Source organism: Mirounga angustirostris, unplaced genomic scaffold (genome assembly GCF_029215605.1).
Source record: "Mirounga angustirostris isolate CCGP_5_RB_7025 unplaced genomic scaffold, mMirAng1.0.hap1 SCAF_15, whole genome shotgun sequence".
Taxonomy (NCBI): domain Eukaryota; kingdom Metazoa; phylum Chordata; class Mammalia; order Carnivora; family Phocidae; genus Mirounga; species Mirounga angustirostris.
The window spans coordinates 2578983-2601067 of record NW_026991723.1 but is presented as its reverse complement, the minus strand read 5'-3'; the positions used below and the strand labels follow the sequence as shown (position 1 = coordinate 2601067).

The following is a 22085-nucleotide window of genomic DNA, read 5'->3' as shown; positions in this document are numbered from 1 at the left end:
TAAAGCAAGCCCCCCATCTGTCGAAGACGTCTGTGACCTCCCTGTGACCTTGAGTGAACTTTAACCTTAGTTCTTCTAACCGAACGGAATATTAGCTTCAGTAGTACCGCAGGTGGGCTTTAGTCGTGGGTCCGTACCTTCCTGTCCTTCCCGGGGGTTCATCTTTCATTTTGTGGGATACCGGTCTGCCTGGGTAATAAGGATCCTCATTCCTAGTTTCCTGTGGGGTTCTTACGGGGACTTACAGGATCTGTTGTGTTTGCCCGTGTCTGGTAATCATCAGCCAGTATTTATTTGCACCTACTGTGTGTGTGTGCGGGGGGCGGACCACAAACGCTGAGAACGTAGGGATCATGATGGAGGGGCGAGTCCAGGAAGTTACGAGCCATCAGTGTGGTCGCTTTGGTGCCCCACTGACTTCCCAAGAGCTGCACAGATCTTCAAACGCACGGCGCCGCTTACACCTGCGACATACTAATCGTTGGGAAGATTTAGGCAGTTTCAACCCGTTCCAGTGGAATTGCTTTTTAGAAATTAAGTCTGAAGTGCTTTTGACGGCCAAGATTACTGTGTGTCTCTGCGTGTACCCGATGGTTCAGTTATATTTGGATGTTTGGGCAGCAGGCACCGGGGAACGCGGCTCGCTTTGCCTGTGGATGGCACTGAGCGAGAGCCGGTCGCTCTACCCCTTGACCCCGGGGTGCAGGCTCCTGGCTCTGTCCCCGCCGCGTGGCTGGGTGTCTGGCTCTGCGACATCACCCACCGGTGTCTTGTGGCTTTTGGGCGGACATGCTGACCAGCTTTCATGTGTCCTTGGGAAGGGAGAGAGGCCAACCCGTGACACGAACACGTGGGAGGTCACTCGCCGTGGCTAGGCACCTGCAGGTTTCCTCCCTGATGGTCGGCTTCGCCACTTCTGCCACCGATGTCTGGCTGGCCTCCCTGCCCCCTTCTTGCCACCTCCTTGTCCTGCACACGGCGGCTGATGTCCATTCAGCTCCACGTCTGTCTTGTCAGCCTGCGTGGAGGGCCTCTGTGGTATGTCCCTCCTCAGCCACCCCCAGGTCTGAACCCTCCGCCCGCGGCTCTGCAAATCCAGCCCACACTGCGCGGCTGCACCTCCCACCCCCACAAGCCACGCTCCTCTCTGGGCCCAGATCCAGTTTGTATTGTCTCATGACATCTCCCTCTTCTGCCCTTTGGTCTCCAGCCCCCTTTGCATGAGGCCTGTTTGCCGACGGGCGTCCTTGGCCTCTAGTTTCTCTGAAAGACAGGACAGCAGTCCAGTAGTTACCAGTGCCCAACGTCCGACAACAGCCATCGTCTTCTCCGGACCATTCCACGTATCACTGGTCTCCTCCACAGGTTTCCCGAAAACACACTATCTTGCACACTTCTCCTCGGTGGTCAGGGTGGGGATGGGTTTGGCGTGGGGGTGGCCATGGGGGATCAAGGACAGCTTATAGATGTGGGGTGGGGGCGACCCTTTGGAGGCCGGTCCCGTTTTCCCCCCCGGGAAGACCAGGGGCGGAAAGCCCATGGTGGGGCCAGGCAAGGCTTGGTTTAAAGGACGTCTGAGAAGATTTGAGACAATGGGGTGGAGCTATCGGTTGGGTGTGGGAATTGTCTTCAAAATCCTGGCCCTGGAGGAGATGTGGGGGCTTGAGATAAAGACTAAGGATGCATTCAGAGCAGAGACAGTAGGACCGCTTAGGGCAGGAGTGGGTGGAGGGCAGCACAGAGGCCTCAGGGGCTCAGCTCCAGCAGTCCTGACAGGCAAAGTCCACTGGATAGGGCTTGGGAAGGCCAGATGGGCTGGAGATGTAGTTTGCTGCTATTTGCCCAGCACCCAGCTGGGAGGACTCACAGGATGAGGGGGGTTATGGAGCTTATTTCTTTGGTGAGAGCCCTGTGATCTCCCCCCGCCCTGCAGTGGGGAGGGACCGGGTGGTTCCTTCCTGCTTCAAACAGAGTGAGGGTCTTCAAAGGGATGATGTGGACTTCCGCATATGTGTCACTAGAGTGAGGGGCGCCTGGGGCACTGTTGATCTCCATTCCAGGCATGGCTGTTGCTGACGGCCTCCTGTTGATGACCAGGCTCGGGGCTGGAGACAGGGGACACCTCATGTGGGCCCTGAGCCCACTGGATCCACGGCGGGAAGAGGGCTCCAGCTGCCCTATGGGTGTGGACGCTGCAGAGGACAGATGTGTGCGTGGATGAAGGACCAGCACCATCCATTTCACAGCATGGGCACCCAGATATTTCTGGGGAGAGGAGCCTCCAAAGGAGCAAGGAGCCAGATGCAACCCTCGGCCCTGTTGGGGGACCCTGTCCTGGGACTGGTGGGGTTGCTGCATGTGCCCGACCTCCTCTCTGCATGCGTTCCCACCCAGCCATGTTGTCAGAAGCTACAGGGAGGCACCTGCTGTCCTTTGCTTTCTGGAGTCTCAACTCCAGGCAGCTCTAAGCGGGGGAGGATGGCTCTAGTTTTAAGTGATGTTCAGGGTATTTACTGTTACCTAGGCTGGACATCTTTATTACTGGAACTAGGAAAATGGAGTGACTTGTAAGTGCCTGGGGACACTTTCTTGGCTGAAAGTGGGTGGGTTAGATATGGGGTGTGTCTGGGGTTTCATCCAGAGCCAGGGAGGGGGACCCCCCGTGTGCACAGAGACAAGAGTTGGGTGCAGTGAGCTGGTTCTCGGATTGTCCCCTGCTCATCCACTCATCCGAATTGCACAGAGGACAGAGAGGAGGTGGGCAGGATAGAGCCCTGAGGCTGAGTCACAGAGAAGGCAAGACAATGGCAAAGAACACCAGGAGGGCAAGGATGTCAGAGCAGCGTGTGTCAAGGAAAGGGAGTGTGGCAAGGGAGCAAAAGGTCTGCTGGGGGCAGATGCATGCAAGCAGGTTGCCCACCACATTTGGGGCCATGGCCGGTGTGGGCAAATTTGCAGGGGCAGCTCGTGGGAACAAGAGCTGGCTTGGAGGAAGGGGGGTGAGGGCACAGAGGGCACCATTTCCAGCACGGTGTTGGCGGTCCACTTTGAGGCGGTGCCATCACTTATTGAGCTGGCTCTTATGACAGCCATGGAGGGTTTCCCACCCTATTACAAGCTGGCTGCAGTGAGTGGTGGGTACACATATCCCCAGGCCATCTCCCAGTGTGCTAGGGAGTGCATGCCCAGAAGTGGATCTGTTGGACCAAGGGGTCTGCACACAGCCCGTCCTGCTTGATGCCACCAGTCTGCCCCTCGAAGGCTGTGCTGCGCTGCTTCTCGCCACGTGAAGGGCTTTCTTACGATGTCTCGTCAAGCTCTGATCTTTGGCCGTAAGATGGCATTTTAACAGAGGCTTTATTCTTCTTATTTTGAGTAAAGCCGAGAATCTTTTCATACATCCAAGAGCCGCTTGTATTTCTTTTTCTGTGAACTCTTTGTTGGTATCTTTTAACATTTTTACATTGGGCTTTTGATATTTTCCTTATTGAGTTATATTAATTATCTTTTTGAGTATGAGATGTTACCATTTTTTCTTCTGCATAAAGTCTTATTTTTATGCTCTTGAGTGTGTCAGTATTTTCTTTATGTTCTGGATTTTTATCATCCTTCCACTCAAATAAATTTAAAAAATTCCTCCCAGCTTTTTCCTTTCCTTTTCTTTTTTTTTTAAGTATTTTATGGCTTCATTATGATGAAATTAAGCTTGCAATCCATTTAGGATTTATTTGTATATAAGGCACAAGACAGAAACCCAGTTTGATTCTTTTTCCTGGATAGCTGCCCAGACACTGAAACACCACTCATGTAACTCTGTCCCCCTTGGGTATGAATTACTGTATTTGTCACTCCAGGGGAGGAAAACACTCTTCAATCTGCCCTCCTGTGTTCTCTGGCTAAGGCCCTGCAGACAAAAGGCAGACTAACAGGAGAAAAGCAGGTGATCAGTGCATGCAGTACACACACACACAGGGAAACTCAGTGATGAGTAACTCAAAGAAGTGGTTAGAACTTGGGCTTATAGCACATCTTAACAAAGAACAAGAAATCCAGACAGAAGTGACAAAGCCCAGGAAAAGAATTTTGGGTTTCCCGGGGTGGCAAATTGTGGGGAGGCAAGTACATGAGGAAATCCACAAACGAGGAGAGCTAGCTGCAGTGTCAACTTCTGTACTGGGTTGTGGGGTTGTGGGGGCTGTGGGGGCTGCAGGGGCAGGGCTGCCTGGTGATTCACCTCCATCCTTCCTGCAGACAGGGGAATGGGGCTGTCTCTACAAATTTATGTCCTGCTTTTAGGCAAATGGGGGGAAGAACAGAGCTATTTCTTGTGAACTCTTTGTTGGTATCTTTTAACATTTTAACCTGCTGCTTCTTGGCTGCCTTCAGCTCAGAATAATCCCAATGCCTGCATGGCCTGCGTGGCCTGCGTGATCTGTGTGGGGGGCATGTTCTGCTCCCCTTCACCATGTTTATCTCTCCTTTTTGTTTCTTCATGGAATGGATGGCACTTTGCCATCACATGTGTTTGATGACCCTCCATCTGCTAGAATACGACCCCATGACTGCAAAATCACCATTTGGGACACCTATATTTTTTTATGATTTTAGTCTGTAAAATGAGTGTGTGGCGGGGGGAGTGGGCAGCACTAGATGGATGAATGGGGACAAAGGTGGTGCTCTATGAGTCCAAAGGACCCAGTTCTCAAATCCTGTTACACTCTGTGCAGCAGTTATGAAATAAGGGGAGGGGGTGCTGACTCTCATGAGAACTTCATGCTGAATGAGGGGAGGTGGCGGGACCATGACAAAGGGAGGCATCAGTTACTTTCAGGTGACTGAACAGGTGCCAGAGATTCCTGTTAGCTGAGCTCCGAGGTCATGGCTTGGCTCACTGAGGTGGGGTCATGCTGAACAGGTGGTCGAGGCGCAATCTCTGTTATTAATGACAGGGGACCACCTGTTACTGCCACCTGAGACTCAAACCAGAATTCAGTGGGATTACACAAAGCGAAGTAATTATTGCTAAATGAACATACTGAGATAGGACCACTCACGCAAATGCACTGTGCTAGACAATAAGGAGGGATGAGGAGAATCGTGACCTCTGTGGTTAGACCGTGGAGTTAGCAGGCATCTGAGGGTGGCAGTTACTACGTTGCATCACAACCCTATTTCAAGTGGAAATGGATGCCATCAGCCTGGGTGCAGAGACCATTCACATGCACACAGGTTAGCCCATGAGCATCAGAAGCAAGTATGTGCCGGTGATGGAGAGAGGACATTTTTCCCAAGAGCAGGCTGATTTGCAACCATGTAGGGGGATTCTAAAGCTCACAAGGGGATCCTTTGGACTTAATTGCGTGCTCAAGTTCTGAGAAATTTCTGGAATTTCTGACATTTGCAAATCTTAAGGACAAAAGATTGAGTCTCTGAATGTGCCCTGGGATGCTGGCTGACTCTCAGTGGGAGGACTTGCTTGACAGATGGGTTTATTATTTGCACTGCCTGTCCCCAACCCATTCTAATGTCCATGGGTGGTTCCCACGAACCGCACACAGGCGGGAGGGAGGCCTGTGGCCCGAGCTTCATGGCCCACCAACTCAGACGCAGAAGTCATACAAGTTAGACACTTGACAGTTATCCTCTTGGGAAACTGTCACCCAAGGCTGATTTCTTTCTCTCATTGTCCATGTTGGCAGATCAGGAAAGAGATCCGAAGCTTATTATGGATATTTAAGGAGAAACTTACGGGAAGCTTCCTGTCGGGTGATATCTTTCTGGCCTGCTGGGACTATCAGAGACTTGGCTGGCTTTGCTCACCCTAATCTGTCACTTGATATAACAAGCACAGTGCAGAGATGCACTGAACTTTTTTTTTAATTAAACAGATAAAATATAGACGCTGAGGTTTATATAGTTCTCTAAAGAGACAGCTTGACCTTTTTCAATAGGAATTTACTTTTAGAAGGTACTTGGGTGATCATTTTGATAGAACCACAGTTGGAACATTATTATAAAATAAATGACGAAGCATAAACATCAAACACACTCATTCTTTTTAAATGAACTTTTTCTGAGTCACAGTGAATCAGTCTACAGTCTTCATGGCATCTGAACTTCTAGAATAGTCTTTGCCCACTGCCTGCGGTGAATTCAGCAGCAAAGACGAGGCTTACCTGAATAGTCTCTTACCTAATTTAACAAGGACAGATTTCTCTCAAGACCATTGTCTTGTGGTGGCAATTGTTTTTCTAGGCGATAGAAAATAATTTCAAGAAGTATTTAGCATAGAAAACTTGCAGAATGTTTCTGAGGAGCCATTGTGTTGTCATTTGGCGTGTCCAGACCCCCGTTTCTTTCTTTCTGTGTTCTCTTACTATTTTGTCCTTTCCCCACGAGCGAGGTGAGATATTCATGTTCACCCAGCTCCTTTCTGGGCTCCTGACTTTAGAACCACCTCTGGCCTGTCCCTGTCACTTCCCACTGAGGCCAGCTCACAGAGTGACCTGTTTGCTTCCAGGCACCTGCCGCCAGCCACATCCTTCCCACCCCCTGCCTCCAGTATCTGGACCAGAGCAGCCTCCATGTGGTCTGGTCCCCATGCTCCTCACCTCCCGAGGTCTCCTGCCTGCGGGACCCTCTGCAGCCGGGCCTCCCATCACACGCCCATACCGAAAAGTCTCCTTGCCTCCATTCCTCAGGGCAGCGCCCAGCACATAGTAGCTGCTCAGTAAATGCGCGCTCGGGGGAGCTGCCCTGCACAGACCTCATGTCTGGCTCAGCCGTGTCCCGCCGGAGTGCCTCCCCTCCCTCGGAGCCCTCTTGGTTTGATGACGCTTCCCAACTGCAGAAGCCGAGAATAACACTCAGAGGACCAAGTTTCTTTTGATAACATTCTGACCCACTTTGGAGGGATGCTGACCCGTAGCAGTACTTGATCTGGTCTGGGCCTGTGCCAGGACCGTGACCTTGAAGGGAACACCAGGAGGCCACATGTCCGGGTACTGGTTTATTAGATGGCATCCTAACCAAACATACAACAGAGGAGTGTGGCATCAATACCTGTCACACGGTCAGGATGCATCCCCAGCACCAGGAAGAACCAGGGCGCTGCCCGTCAGAGGTTCACGATGACCTGTTTGTTCAAAGGGAGCTGGGTGACCCCCGCGGGGCGAGGGGACTGCTGTCTACACTGAATGCACAGCAGATGCTTTCCCTGGGGATGTGCACGTGTGGTCTCTGGGCTGCAGAATCCTGATTAACGTGACAAATGGATCTCTCTTCCTGCCTCCTTAAGGGAAGCCATCAGCCGTGTGTGTGAAGCCGTCCCTGGCACCAAGGGAGCCTTCAGGAAGAGAAAGGTACTGTCCCCTGTGTCTTCTCCCCACGCGGCACCTTCAGTCACACCCCACCCGTCAGGGCCCCGTCAGGGTCCCCCTGCCATGCGCTCGGCAGGACAGTTGGCTGTCACTGGCCGACCCAAGTCAGCACCCCCGTTGCACCCCAGGGGCCAAAACCTACAGTCAGTGATGAGAACAGACACGTGAGACAGGGCCCGAGCTCCACTCAGCCTTTACGGGCGTGAACTCACTTCACTGGAGCAGCATTTGGGACAGACGTGCCACTGCTGTGCTGGTAGATTTAACCAGCGGCTCTCGGGGGCCGGAGTAAGAAGCACCAGATCTGTAGCGTTTGCCAGTTTCCGTGGTGTGTGTCCTCCGCCTGGCCGATTTCAAGCTCTAGTGTGACATCCCTGAAGACGTGCAGTGGCACATCGTTGCATGGGTCCCCACCTGGTGCCCAGGTGCAGTAGACGCGCGTGGCCCGAACAGCACATGACCGTTAATGTAGCAGAAACAGCTAGAAAGTGACAAGTTTTGAGTATTGTTTTCTTGTTTTTTGTTTTTGTTTTTGTTTTTTTTAAAGATTTTATTTATTTATTTGAGAGAGAGAGAATGAGAGAGAGAGAGCACAGGAGAGGGGGGAGGGTCAGAGGACGAAGCAGACTCCCTGCCAAGCAGGGAGCCCGATGTGGGGACTTGATCCAGGGACTCCAGGATCATGACCTGAGCCGAAGGCAGTCGCTTAACCAACTGAGCCACCCAGGCGCCCCATGTTTTTTTGTTTTTTAAATGTAATTTATTTAATTGCAAGTTTACATAAATTAGTTTTTCACAGCAGCTGCTTTTAAAGCCCAGCTCATAAAATTCCTGCAAATGTAATAATTGTCTCTCATTAGCTGGTATAGCCTGCTCCAGGATGCCACGGATATTCCCGTTTTACAGATGGCATAAACTGAGGCATAGAGAGAGAAGGCACAGTGTGCGTAGGTGGTGGGCTGAGCTCAAGCCCAGGTCACTCCACCTTTTCACTCTGAGGTGGTTAGGTCGGTAGGGGAAAATATAGATTGAAAGAAAGCTCAGAAAAACTCTCTGGGTAGAAGTCCAGCAGGTACGTAACGAAGTGCTCACCATCAGGCCTGTCTATGCCCAGACTCTATCAGGGGGAGCATCTCTGGTGTCTCGGAGTCTGTCCTGAGGCTGAGGTTTGCAGGCAGGTTGCGTGTTTGCCCCTGTCACTTCCCGGGCTGCAGGTGGGTTTCGTCTTCATGGCCTGTGGACATTGGTGAAGCCACAGGGCAGCCAGGTTTCAGGCAGAGAACTTTGGATCTTGAATCTCGCATGCAGTAGCTAGGCGGGAGCGTGAGCACAGAGCTAGGGAAGCTCCTCTTTCAGAGCCAGGCGAAGGTGGTGGAAGTAAGGTGCGTTTCCGGGCTCCACCCCAGGTGTGACTTAATCAGAAGGGGGGGGCGTCTCTATTTTTAAATAGCTCTGTCAGGAGATTAAAAAGCAGTGCATGCCTGGTTAAGAACTAGTGTTAATTGGCATATCTAAAGAGGGCACATTCTCATCTGAAAGGGAAGCGTGGTGGTGGGCCCTGGACGGGAGGCGGGTTTGGCAGTGCCTGGGGGAAGGTGTGTGGTGGGAAAACGCAGTCCGTCGGGCCCGTGTGAAGGACCTTTAGTTAAGCCGAACCGGGTCGTCCGTCCTCGTGCGGGCCCAGCAGGTTCTAAGTCTGTGAGCTCTGGCCTGGATGATGTTCCCGCCAGAGGGTTTGTGCTCCATACCCCTCAGCAGTGAGCAGTCTCGAGACTCCGCAGGATGCTCTTGGCCCCGTGAGCTGGACGCTCCTACTCTGGCCCTGAGTCCTTTAAGGAAACCGGTTTCTGGGGCTCACAGTTGTGCGCACTGGTCTGTGCACGTGCCCCAGGCTTAGGAGGGACCCGGACTGGGCGCCGACGTCCCGCAAGTGTCCATCCTAGAGTGCAGCGTGTGCGCAGGAACGGATCCCTGCGCCTGTGCGTGCTGCAGAACTTGTGTGTTAGCGTCGGGCCCCGCCTCCCAGCTCCTTCGTGCCACAGTCTCCTTCCCGAGCCCCGGGAGGGCGGGAAGGTGGAGGTTTGGGGGCGTGGCAGACAGGAACCACGGAGAGGCTGCGACAGTGGGAATCCAAAGCTAAAATCACGCTGCTTGATTTCACAGCCTCCCAGCAAAATGCTGTCCAGCATCTTGGGCAAGAGCAACCTCCAGTTTGCGGGGATGAGCATCTCCCTGACCATATCCACCGCCAGCCTGAACCTTCGGACGCCCGACTCCAAACAGGTCTGTAGGCACTCGGGCACCCCGCCCGCCCACGGCCCCCACGACGGGTGTGCGCGGCAGAGCACGTTCATCTAAAATCTCCACTCATCTGCAAACTTGAGCTCCTCTGAAGGGTCGCCAACAGAATATAGATGGAACTGGTTTTCTTTAATTCTGCTATAAATGACCTTTCCCTTGAGAATAGTTCTGAAGTCATGGACTTACTCGCAGTGTAAGGAGAGGTGCGTGTGGCTGCCAGGGGTTTCATTGCTTTTGAAATCCCGTTTCCTTGGCTCTGCAGCCCACGTCTTACTTCCACATTCGGTCATCTCAGAAGTGGATGGCACGTGGCGGCTTAATGAGCCCTGTCTTTTCTGTCTCCGTGGTTCCTCGTCTGGAGCCTCCGGCGGTTGGCGGACATGGCCCGGCTGGAGTGGGAGGTCTGCCGCCGGCCGAGGCCACACAGTAGTAGCGACCGAGGGGTGAAGTCAGTGGGGGAGGGCCGGCCCCTCGGCAGCGTCTGTCGTAGGCGTCTCTGACCTCAGTTCCTTCAGCTGGAACAGTGGGTAGAGCTCAGGGGCTGTCCTGGGTGCCCACAGGTGCAAACGCTCATAGACACACAGGGGCATGAGTCCTGCTCCGTCCGGGCCTCCGGGCAGTGTGAGCTGGACATCGGACGCATCCACACGGCCAGAGATGGGCCAGCCCCAGGCCTCCGAACGACCCTCCCTGACTCTGGCCGTGTGTTCCCAGGGATGCCCGGGGTTACCTTTATGTCACTACACATATCTTCATATTTACTGATTTCAGTGTTTCCCAAGTAAGCAAGCAGCACCCCAGCTTCACTTGTTCATACGGTCCAAGGCAACCCCTACCTGAGTGTTGAAATAAATTCTAGATCCAGCGTAGAAACGAGAGGCAACGTCTGGGTTTGTTTCGACGCCTCACACTCCCTCCTTTTCCCTTGCCCACCCAATAGATAATCATCATCTTTTCACATTGGTCCACGGACGGGTGGGGGGACTGTCATTTAGGTGGTGGGTTGGGGGGGTTCAGCGGGCTCAGCCTTGCTCCGGGGCTGTCTCAGGGCTGAGCACCTGCGGCCCAGGCTGCAAAGGCCCTCACCCTGCCCAGCGGGCGAAGGAGGCAGGTCCCCTCGGCCCCAAACCACACACCCCTATCCACACTCACACGATGTATGGTGCTCCCGTTTCTGGAGATCCTCAGGGTGACCCTCGGTTCTGTGGGCTACACCTCCTAGTCCCCCCTTCTCCCTCATTCTCCCTTAAAACAGCAAACAGGAAGAGGGGAAGGGATGCGGCCGTGCTGGGATTGGGGGCTGGTTGGCTGTGTCCGGTCCTCACTGTCTGTGGAGGATGGGTGTGGGGCTGGGCTCAGGGGCGGGGCACCCTCCCAGACACAGGAGTACAGCCCGGGATGGTTGGTGCGTGTCCCGGCCACATCCCCTGGCTCTCCCGAGGCGGCGTGTACACGGGCAGCCTGTTGCAATCAATTTAGGAGCAGGCCCGGCTGGACGCTCCCCGCCCCACGCAGAGCGACCATGAAAGGGCCCGGCCACCCCCCTCTGCAGAGCGCTCAGGGAGGAGAAGCACTATCAGCCTCCCAGGGACGGAAACACCTGCTTTCGGTTCACCATCTCCAGACCTCTTGCTCTCCATTTAATTTCCATCTTAGCCAAAGGGCTGAGAACAACCACACACTAACTTCAGGCATGATTGTGGAGACCAAATACGATTTCCATTGTATCCCCCAAGTCATAACATCCGCTTCAGTTTCCAAACCCCAGTATGAGAGCTGCCTTACGAGCAAAAACTAAGCAAAAATCAACACCTTTTAGAAGTTTATCCTCACTTGGGGATTGCTGGTGCTCGCTGCCATGCTGGGGGCCTCCTGGCCCGGGATGGGAGGCAGGAGGGTTCCGGAAGGCTGCACGCGGCTGCAGGTGGTTGATCCGGCAGGGTCCGCGTGGGCTCCGGAGCTGGCCTCCTTGTTTTTATCCAGTTACACGCTCAGGTCTTTCTAGATCCCGAGCGGTTTGCAAGTGTCAACAGCCCAAGTAGGCATTTTAACTGTCTGATTTTCTTTTACAGCTCAGCCATAGTCTTGCTTTGAAGGTTACGGGAGCGTGGCTGGGAGGCCCCTAGGATGGTGGGGTGTCGCCTCCATAATTTCCCCCTGCCTGTTGCCGAGGGCCTGAGGGGCCGTGCAGAGATAACCCCACACTGGCTGTATTGGGGTAGGCGCAGGACCGCTGTTTTCATCCCTGGAGTTTACTTCAGTGTCCTTACATTGTCTTCAAAATGATACAAATAGCGGGGAAAACTTACGTAGCTTTTTAAATTTAGGGCAGCTCCTAATTTACTCAGGGTCTCCTGACTCCCACCGCAGGCAGCCGTCTACAATGCTAATGGAAATTTCCCAGTTTAAAATTAACTTGGGATGTCCTCCGCCTTTAAGTTGATCCCATTGATTACAAGAGTGCCCGAGATGGCCCACGTCTGATGCGGGCTTTCTGATTTGTACGTGCCCGGGGTTCAAGTGGGTGACACCCCTCGGTGCTCGCTGCGGGCCTGTGCTGTCTCTGGAGACGGACACCGCACCGTGGACATTTCTCGGCTTGGGGCTGAGACGCTTTCCTTGTCAGAGAGCCCCGCGTGTGGTCACAGTGCTGCCCACGGCCCGCTGTCGCCCCTGGGCCTCGGGCTCCCCTCCTTCCTCCCCCGACGGCTGCCGTCAGACCCACGTGGCATGGCTCGGGCTGAGCGGCTAGACCAGCAGGGCCCGTGTTGGGAAAAGCCCATTAACGGTGGGCGGCCGTCATAACTGATCACTGTCGTGTTCGTCGGGTACCCGCTTGACCCATCTTCAGGACACCTGGCGGGTTCCTCCCACCTGCCACCAAGCAGTTGGTTTTCAGAGCTGAGGGCCGCGTACTGACGACCTGTCTCGTTTCTTGTTCTGGGCAGATCATCGCGAACCACCACATGCAGTCCATCTCCTTCGCGTCTGGGGGAGACCCGGTAAGTGCCCGCGGCTTGTGTTCCTTGCTCCCTGGGAGTCCCCGAGAAGGGGCCTAGCTTCACAACCGGGAAAGGTAACCGGGATGCCGGCTGCCCCCTCCCGATGCCACATGCTCTTCTCGATGACCATTAATTTTCAGTTCCTCAGCCCAAACTGTCCAAAATCCTTCAAGTGGTGGCTTCTGAGGAGCTCCTGGGGCCATCCCCAGTCTCAGAGTCGTCAGGGTCACCGTCTGGAGACTGCGAGTCCCGCCTCGTTCCTTTTTTCTGTTGGGCCTCCACGAGGGCCCTCTGATTTCCTATTTGAAGTCAACTGGAAGGCTGTGAATTTACTTAGTCTGCTTTATTCATAGATGTTTGGAATTAGAATTCTTCTCCCCAGATTTAATGCTGTTGTCTTACTGGTTTGCTTTGCCAGCAGGGAAGGAGTGCAGAGAGAGAGAGCGAGAGAGCGTGCAGAATGGGAATGTTCTATTTTTGTATTGCCTCTTTCGTTAAGAAGGTGGGGTCACAAAGGGATTTGCTCCTGCATCGGTCAGAAGCACTATGAGGTGGTGTCGGTGCTCAGTTTCAGGGTCACCAGAAAGCCTCCCCGCTCCTCCTCCTCCTCCTCCTCCCTCCTCCTCCTCCCCCACCCACTCACAGCTGCTCCCTGTCGCCCACCACGCAGGCAGCAAATCGTCTCCAGGGAAGGAGAGCCTGTCAGCCCTCCCCGCAGCAAAGGGAGGAAAGCACGCCTCCCCCCAAGACTGTTATCACACCATTTCTCATTGGCCCCAGTAACATTTTCACCCATCTGGGGAAATATTTAAAAATTAGGACAACAACGGGGTGCGTATTTTCTTGGACCTAAATTGACTCAAAAAGAAGAATTGTTCTGTATCCTGGCAAGACGTCCCTTCGCTGTTAAATAGTCTTCTATAATCGCAGAATGGAGGTTTAGAAGTGGTGTTTTGTTCTGTAGAAGTTTACGGTCCAAGGCAGCCCGCGTGACTGGTGCTGAGGTTGTGTCTGGGTCTGGCCGGGGTGGGGGGGGGCGGTATTTCCCAGGGTCTGTGTTGATCCCACACGCTCTTCCTCCCCTGCTCCCTTTACCTGGGGAACCTGCCTCCAGCCTGAAGGTGAAATCGAGGGGGCAGTTTCCACTGCTGGTCTGGTCTCCACGTTTCCAAAGGACAGTACCGTCCGGGCCCGGGTGTCCGGGCTGCAGACAGCCTGCGCCCGCCACCCCCACCCCAGCTGCTGCAGCCCCCTGAGAGGCATCATGGGGCCCAGGGCGCTGGCAGGAGAGGGATTTGCCACCCTGCACGTGGTTCTTTGCCCTCAAATCCCCACCTAATTGACAGAGGATGACAGGGCACCATCCAAGCCCCCCTCAGTACTTCCACTGACTCATGCTGTCTCCCACACTCAGGGTCTTATCCTCAAAAGTCTCCCACCATGGTCTCCTCTTTCCCCTCCCCTCCCTTCTACTTTTTCTTTTTTTTTTAAGATTTTATTTATTTATTTGACAGAGAGAGACACAGCGAGAGAGGGAACACAAGCAGGGGGAGTGGGAGAGGGAGAAGCAGGCTTCCCGCTGAGCAGGGGGCCCAATGTGGGACTCGATCCCAGGACCCTGGGATCATGACCTGAGCCGAAGGCAGACGCTTAACAGCTGAGCCACCCAGGCGCCCCTCCCTTCTACTTTCTTTCCAGTCCCTTCATTTCTTACGTTTAATTGTAAAGTGAAAGACCTCATTGAGACACACATCTAGACAGTGGGAGTCGGCCACATCAAAGCCATCTGAAGGGCGTCTCTGAGGATGCTATGTGGAGGGACAGGTGCGCCATTCTCCACCTGTGCTGCACCTGCACACCTAACTGTCCTCACACCTTCCCCTGTGTCTGCATCGGCTCTAATCGACTTGCAGGGTCTCTAACTGCTGACCCGATATGATGCTTGGAGCCATAGTTTCTGAAATCTGGGAGGTAACCCAGCCTGAAGAGTAAAAGGAAGAAAAGGACACACCTGCAGGCAACAGATTCTTCCAAGAACTTGTCTCAAACCTCATCTAATGCTGATTTTAGGAGTGGACGTACAGAGATGGAAAATTCTGGAAGCCAAATACATTGGCTAGTGTTAAAATTATGTTACTCTCCAGGATGCACACAGGTCTGTGAGCTGCTTTCAAATTTCCTCATCTCATCATTTAAAAAAAAAAAAAAAAAGGAAGCATTCAGTGACCCTTAAAGTAATTCATAACCTGTTTATATTTTCTTCTGATTTTCTTTTTCTGATGCTGAAAATGTCACTAGGAGGACAGGAAACCCAGTTACTTTCCATTTTAACCACTCAAATATGTGTTCACGTTGTGCATGAGTTCCCATTCCAAGCTGGTTTGTCGCCACTATAATTGGTGGATGTTTAAATAAAACTAACAATTCCAGGTTGTATTCCTGGTTCTGCCACTGAGTTTGTATCTATTTACTGCTTTGTGCTTTGGTTTACCCAGTAAGAAAATGGCATTTTGAAATATCAAATAAGACAGTGAAAAACACTGTTAACCCAACTCCCCCAAAGGTGCTATTATTCTAATCTACTGTAATTAACAGTGTTCCAAGGCCCCCAGGGAGCGCTGGAATGCTGGCCAGGCTCAGAAGGTCTCGGAGAGTGGGAACAGGGATGGGATGGGCACTGGACAGGCACCTGGAAGCCCCATCTCAGAACTTGGGGTGTTCAGTGTGTGGCTGTGTGATGTCTAGAACAATGTTCTGAATAGCAATACACCCCCACCCCACAGTGTGCCAGAAAATGATCAATATTGACATTAGAAGAGCTCAGCTCTGGGTCCATCTGGGGGATGGGACACATGTCACGGCTCCTTCCTTGGCCTTCCTTTCCCAGAGCAGTGTTTCTCAGGCTGGAGTAAGAGTTTAAAAAGAAGAATTTCCTTGCACTTTCCACTCATGCTGACTCAAATTGATTTTGTTACCCAGATATGCACAAACATAAATCAAGTATTGACTCCTCCTGTTTCAACTTCTTATTGAACACTAAACCCCAATCCAGGTCAGAAATTTAATACTGATAAACACGGGAAAGCTGACAGCATTCAAAGCTACATTAATTTGCTGTGATGGATGGTTTTGGGTCTCTGCTCTCAGCGTGCCTCTGGAACCTGCCACCACGGTGCAGGATCCTTCAAGGTCGGCCTCTCTCTACTACCTTGGGTGCCTGGATGACTCAGTCCTTCCACTAATTTATTCTATTCAAGCAAGCCCTTCAGGGATACATCATTATGTACAAATGTGACATTCATTGCTTGAGTTGGGGCAAAATCATCTAGTCTGAGTGTTCTTTTTTCTCTAATTCTTCACAAACCTGGCACCCATAATACCAGAAACCCAACAGACAACCCTGGTGCTGACAGCACATACAGAACTGACACCACAGTGGTCATTCGGGTGGTCCCGGATATTCTTGTATTAATTTTTAAGATTATCATGGATATGAAAACACAAATTTAAAAAAATTCTGATGACATCTCAAACAATGGGGACTATACTTGCCCAGCCCCAGGCTTCCACGGATCACAGACTGAGAGACACGAGTGCTGTCCTAGGACCCTTCCGATGCTGTTAGCCCCTGAACCCATGAAGAACATCTGTTGATGTTGACTCCATCTGTTGACTCCAAGCTGCAGATGGCTTCAGATCCCGACAGATCTTCCCTGATGGAAATGACTGGAAGCCGGGTCCACACCCTTCCCAGCTCAGTCTATGAATATACCAGTGGGCAGTGGCCTGAGCAGGAGGATGGAACAGCGTAGGCGGGCTGCCCGCCAGAGGGACCCGGGTAACAGCCTGTCATGTCAGAAGCTGCCAGGAGAGCCCTCGCCGTGGACTTGGGAAACGGCGTACGGACAAGCGCCTGGCACCTGGCACCACAGCAGTGGGTGCTTGTGACCCCTGCACGCCCCCACATGCACCATCCTCCTCTTCCTGTCGGAGCGTCTTCCTGGAGCAGAGAGAGAAGGGGTGGTGTCCTGCCCATGGAGAGAAGTAATGGAGGAACTCATGACACAGAGTCTGTCAGATGCTGAATGCAGGGGGAGCCCATCTGTAACTCTGGAGCCTTCGAAGCAGTGACATTTGGGAAGTATCTGCAACAATGGGATGTGCCTTTACCAGTTGCCCCCCGGAGACTTTTTTGAATGTTGCAAATGTCAACTTTGCAGGGATGTCTTTTCTGCTTTCAACAACGAGGAGAATTATGTTTCCTCTGCCGGTTTAGAAACTAAAACCCACGTGGCGACCCCATCCCACTTCTGAGGACAGAGTTTCCTCCGTGTGGCCAAGCGGACTCGTGTGTCCCCTGTTACAGCCAGACTACTCCACGGAGCTCATGTGTTGGAAATGTCTTAAGAGGATTAAAATTACCGCTTCTGTCCGAGAGGAAAAGCACCATCACATCTCATCCACCCAGGAAGGCGTTTGCCACCCAGCTTCTGGTTTCCTCTCGGCCTCTAGACCAGCAGCACCAGCATCAGTGGGAAACTTCTCGGAAACGCACATTTGGGGCCTCATCTCAGACCCACAGAATCAGAAACCCCGAGGTGGGGGCCCACAATCTGTTTCCATAAGCCCCGCGAGGGAGGCCTCAGCCCGCTCTGATGAGGACCACGGCAGAGCCGAGGGCAGGGCGCCTCATCCTCCATCATAGCAGAGCCGTCTGGGGAGCCCCAGACCTCCCTCCCTGCCAGTCCAGCTAGGTCAGGTTATCTGGGAGTCAGGCCTCGAGCATCAGTGTTGTCAGAGCCCCCGGGGGGTCCGACACGCAGAGGACGGGGTGCCCGTCACGTTCCTGCTGCCGGGCGCGGGCACAGACAGCAGGGTCAGTGCGAGCTGGGGCGGACGCAGAGCTCAGGCCCCGGCCCGCGCCTGCCGAGCCAGAGTCCCCATTTCACGAGGCCGGGGGATCCCTGCCCGCAGAGGTCGGAGGAACACCGGGCCGTCGGAGTCCGGGGCCGGGCTGTGCGCCACGCGTCCAGCTGTGATTAGTGACGTGCATGTCTCCTTACAGGACACGACGGACTACGTGGCGTACGTGGCGAAGGACCCCGTTAACCGCAGAGGTAAGCAGTGCTTGACTCCTGCGGTCTCTCAGCCACATGCAGCCAGGCTTCACGCCAGGCTCCAGACGTTCCTCATTATCTCCGCCCCCCTGGCCGACCCGAGCGTGTGTCCTGGCGCACAGTTAGTGACTGTGGGGGTTTGTGGGCAGGCAAGTGTGACAGCATCCTTGGCCGGGTTGGGAGACGCTGGCGACCCTGAGCGTCAAACACGCACCTGCGTGCAGATGGCTGTAGCTCCGTGCACCTGGCCTGCACATCACAGATCCCACGCAGGCCCTGAACGTGGCCTCGGTGACACCTGGACCCTCCGCAGCCCGCCTGTCCTCCTGCCCAGCTCCAGCTCCGAGGCCAGCTCCACCACCCCAGAAGCCTCTGCTGCCCAGCACAGCCCTGGAGCGCGGGGGCCAAGCTCTCGCACCGTCCCCCCACACCCCACAATGCTGCCAGGGCCTCAGACGCAGGCTGGATGGGGGCTCTGAGGCACTGGAGCACTCTCCACCCTCCCAGACCCTTTATTCCTAGACCCGACCTCCACACCCACAACCCCATTCCTTTGATCATGTGCAAAACCCAAGCCCCACCCATGGGTGCTAATAGCCTGGATGGGGGCAGGCTGAGTACAGTGCGCTACCCTCGAATATGGGTCATCCCACAGCCCCAGCGTAGAACTCGCCGCCGAAGATCGCGGCTGGGATTCTAGCAATGCAACGCAGCCCTTCTGCCTCAGCCGCTGGTTCCCCTCCCCCCCACCCTCCACCCCAGGTACCACCTGTTAACATTTTCCAGTTTGCTTTACAGGACTTTTATCTACATACATACACATATATTCTCTTCTGTTAAAATTCCAATGCAAAGGAGAGCCTAGCGTTCTGTTTCGGCCCCCTCCCCCATACTGCCTCTTGGACACGTTTCCAAGACAGCCCACGGAGAACAGGTTACAGTCCGTGAGGTGACGCCACGTGATGAGATGCGTCCGCCAGGTGCTCCGACCCCCGCGGGTCTGCGTACAGACTCCTTCCCTGCTCTTCCCCACGATGTTGTGCGGCCCCTCCCAGAGGCATTTGCAGAGGGATTAGATGGTAGATAGGTCAGTGGACCTTCCAAATCATCACCCAGTCTGGCTGTAAAAATTTGCATTCCTGTGTAAGTGCTCCTTCCAGGCAACACCGCGAGGTACCGGAGCCTGGAGACGTGGCTTACGTCTGCATCTGCAGGCTCTGCTGCCCTCTCTATCTGACCAACGGGCTCGGCCCTCAGCCAACAGGGAGCTCCCCCTGCAGCCCTGCCTCTTGCAGATGTCCCAGGAACCCACTTAAAGAGGGCCTGGACCAGGCTTCCGGCTCCCTGCCGTGTAGACTAGCAGCCCCGAGGATGGATCCTGCAGCCCCCTCTGCAGAAACCGTGTTGTTCTGCTGTTCTGCTTTTCAGAAGGGAGGGAAACTGCTCGTTTTTGACTCTTCCCCAGCCTACTCTTCTCCGAAGTATCAACCAGGCAGCTCCCCTGGCGGGAGGGGATGCAGGGGTGGGTGTGCGTGGCTGGAAACAGGCAGGTGGGGACCGGGTGTCCCCCTCCCTCCCGCCCAGGCTCCTGCCTCCTTACGGGCTGGAGGGAGACCTCCACTCCTACTGCGTCATGCACAACCATGCACCTCTAACAGCTACGTAATATGGGCTTGCTCTGTGGCTCCCGGGTTGATGTTTAATAAAAAACAATACCAACAATAAAATAAAGTAATAGCAGTAATCAGTAACAAAAATACAGCTGGGCATCCGTGTCTTTGGGACACACCTCTTGGCCATCCCTAGTGTTCCCAAAGGGCTTGCACTGCGATCGGGAGCTGCTATACAGTCACTCTGCTCTTCTCGGGATATCCTGTGTCCTCAGTGCACCCCCCGTCCAGTCTAGGGGGGTGGGCAAGACGCCTGAGGACCCCGGGCCTGGCAGTGGCCGTCGGAGGGAGCTGCACCGTGCCCGGCCGGCTGCAAGAGGACGGTTTGGTGGTGTTGCAGGTGCAGGGACAGCTCCCCTGTGGAATGCCCCCTCCTGCCACCCGCCCCTGCAATGCCTCTAGGGAACCCTCCTGAAGTACGGTGACGTCCTAACCATTGGCGGGAGCCAGGTGGAGTGTGGCATCCACACTGGTCCTTTTCTCTGGGGAGAATTCTTCACCCCATTAGTGACATGACCCTGCGGGTCACACAGGGAGGGCTGGGACCCCCGTGGCCCCCGCGGACGTGTGTCTGGGAGGAGACATCTTACCTTCCCACTGGGCCGGCGGGTGCCCTTGCAAATCGGCTAAGAGGTGCTCCAGGCCCCCCGAGGAGCCCTCTTCTGGCCACTGCCACCCCAACTTTGATTTACTATTTAGCACAAGCTGCTTTTCTGAGAAGCTGCACGAATATCTGGGCTCACATTGGAGCAGGTGCAAGTGGCGTGCAGTGGGAGGGACCCGTGAATTAATACCCCTTCAAACTCATCTTTAATTTGTTGGAGTTGCCACATTCAGTGAGGACACTGGACTCCCACTGGGAGGTCAGCGAACAAGCCGCTCCCATCCACGGAGTAGCTCAGTCCTTGCCCCTCGAGAACTGGGTTAGGTCTGTTCCCGGGCCCACGGGGCCTTCGCGGGGCTCACTTCTTGTTACGATCAGGCTCTCTGTCCCATCAACATTTCCTTCCAAACCCTGGTTCGCTCTGCTGGGCTCGGTGTTGGTACTTTATAGACTGTTAAGAAGTTCCTAAGAGCGATCAACTGGAAATCACAAATGTCTAAATGTATTTACAAATAGAACGGTAGTTTAGAGAGCAGAGCCGTTAAGAGATGCGTCCCCGCGGTGATGTTCTACCGCAGTGGCGCAGGGAGCAGGCTGTGGGTGGCGCTGCAGGGACAGTCCATGAGGGACACGCGCCCCTCCCGTGGCGGAGCCTGGCAGCCCCAGTGTCTCTGATGGGCCCTGCCGCTTGCACTCACAGCTTGTCACATTCTGGAGTGCTGCGACGGGCTGGCCCAGGATGTCATCGGCTCCATCGGACAGGCCTTCGAACTCCGGTTTAAGCAATATTTGCAGTGTCCTTCCAAGGTGCCCACGTTCCACGACCGGTGAGTAGCAATTGTGACACTCTTTGCGGTGGCCTTTCTGTACTTTACAGTCTTTCCTCTTAAAGCCACTCGAGAGGAGAAAATCACGAAACGGCCTCCACGGGGTGTGGTCTGGACAGATGTGCTCGATCACAGGGCGCCGGGCTCGGAGGCACCTGGTGGGGCCGGGCTGAGGCTCAGGAGCCCCACAGATGGAGGCCGACATATGGGCGATGCAGTGAATGTTGAGGAGAACGTTTTCTAGAAACTATAGAGACGGTAGCCAAGGTTACAAGAATGCACTGTAATATGTTTGGTGCCGTTTCCTCTGCAACCAGGTGCAGGTCTCCTCCTTGGGTCTGCATGGGCGCAGGTGCGACGCGCTCCTTGTCCTCGCCGTCGTGGTTAGCACGGCCGTGACGCGGGGCCCCGCCGCGAGGCCCTGAGCTGGGTGGCCTGGGGACACCGAGCCTCCTGCGCCCTGGGCACGCATGCCCGTAACCAGGATGAGCCCCAGCAGCTCCAGCTCATTGGTCCTTCAAGTGTCTAATGAAAGAGTAAATACGAGTAGGAATTGTAGGAAACCTTCAGGATGTCGCACCGAGTTTCCTCAGGACAGAAGAGCATTCTGCGCAGCACAAAGCCCCCAGAGAAAGTCACAGGGGGCACGTCAATAGTCTGTCCTTGCTCGGGCTCACATCACGAAAGCCTCTTCCGACAGTGTGTTCGCTGTCGATGAAACCTTATTTCTCCTGAATTTGCTTTCCACTCTTGCTCCAGCTGCCGCAGCCACGTTCTGTGGCTTCCACGTGAAGGCAGTGTCTGCCTTCACCTTCATTCTTACGAAGGAGTCTCTCACCCCTCTGAGCTCTGCCCCTTTCGTGACTGAGGCTTTTAGCCCATTCTCTCATCTCCCAGGAAATGGCTTTTAAGACATCCGTTTGGGAGGTGCCTGGGAAGACCCCACTTTTCCCAGCCGGTAGAAGCTTCCCCGAGCTCAGACGCGGGAAGCGCAGTTAGCTACAGTGTGGGAGGGCTTTTGTACTCTTTATACACACCCATTTATCCGAACAATGTATACACCGTATGTAAAATTTGAAAGTTTGTTTACTAGTCTCCTGCCCCTTTTAAGTTTCATATATAATGGGACATAGTCATTAAAAAGACTAGATTGGTGTAGGTGTATTACCAGAATAAATCTCAAAA

The 22085-nt window shown here is 54.1% G+C and overlaps 1 protein-coding gene across 1 annotated transcript in view; it reads left to right on the top strand.

Annotated features, from left to right (window-relative positions):
* The window catches only part of SHC3 (SHC adaptor protein 3), a 94894-nt gene that overhangs the window by 50723 nt on the left and 22086 nt on the right, over positions 1-22085 (top strand). The window contains exons 3-7 of the mRNA XM_064579183.1: positions 7298-7361; positions 9543-9662; positions 12629-12682; positions 17748-17799; positions 20774-20900. Of these exons, the coding sequence (XP_064435253.1) occupies positions 7298-7361; positions 9543-9662; positions 12629-12682; positions 17748-17799; positions 20774-20900 (417 nt within the window). The remainder of the gene's footprint in view (positions 1-7297; positions 7362-9542; positions 9663-12628; positions 12683-17747; positions 17800-20773; positions 20901-22085) is intronic.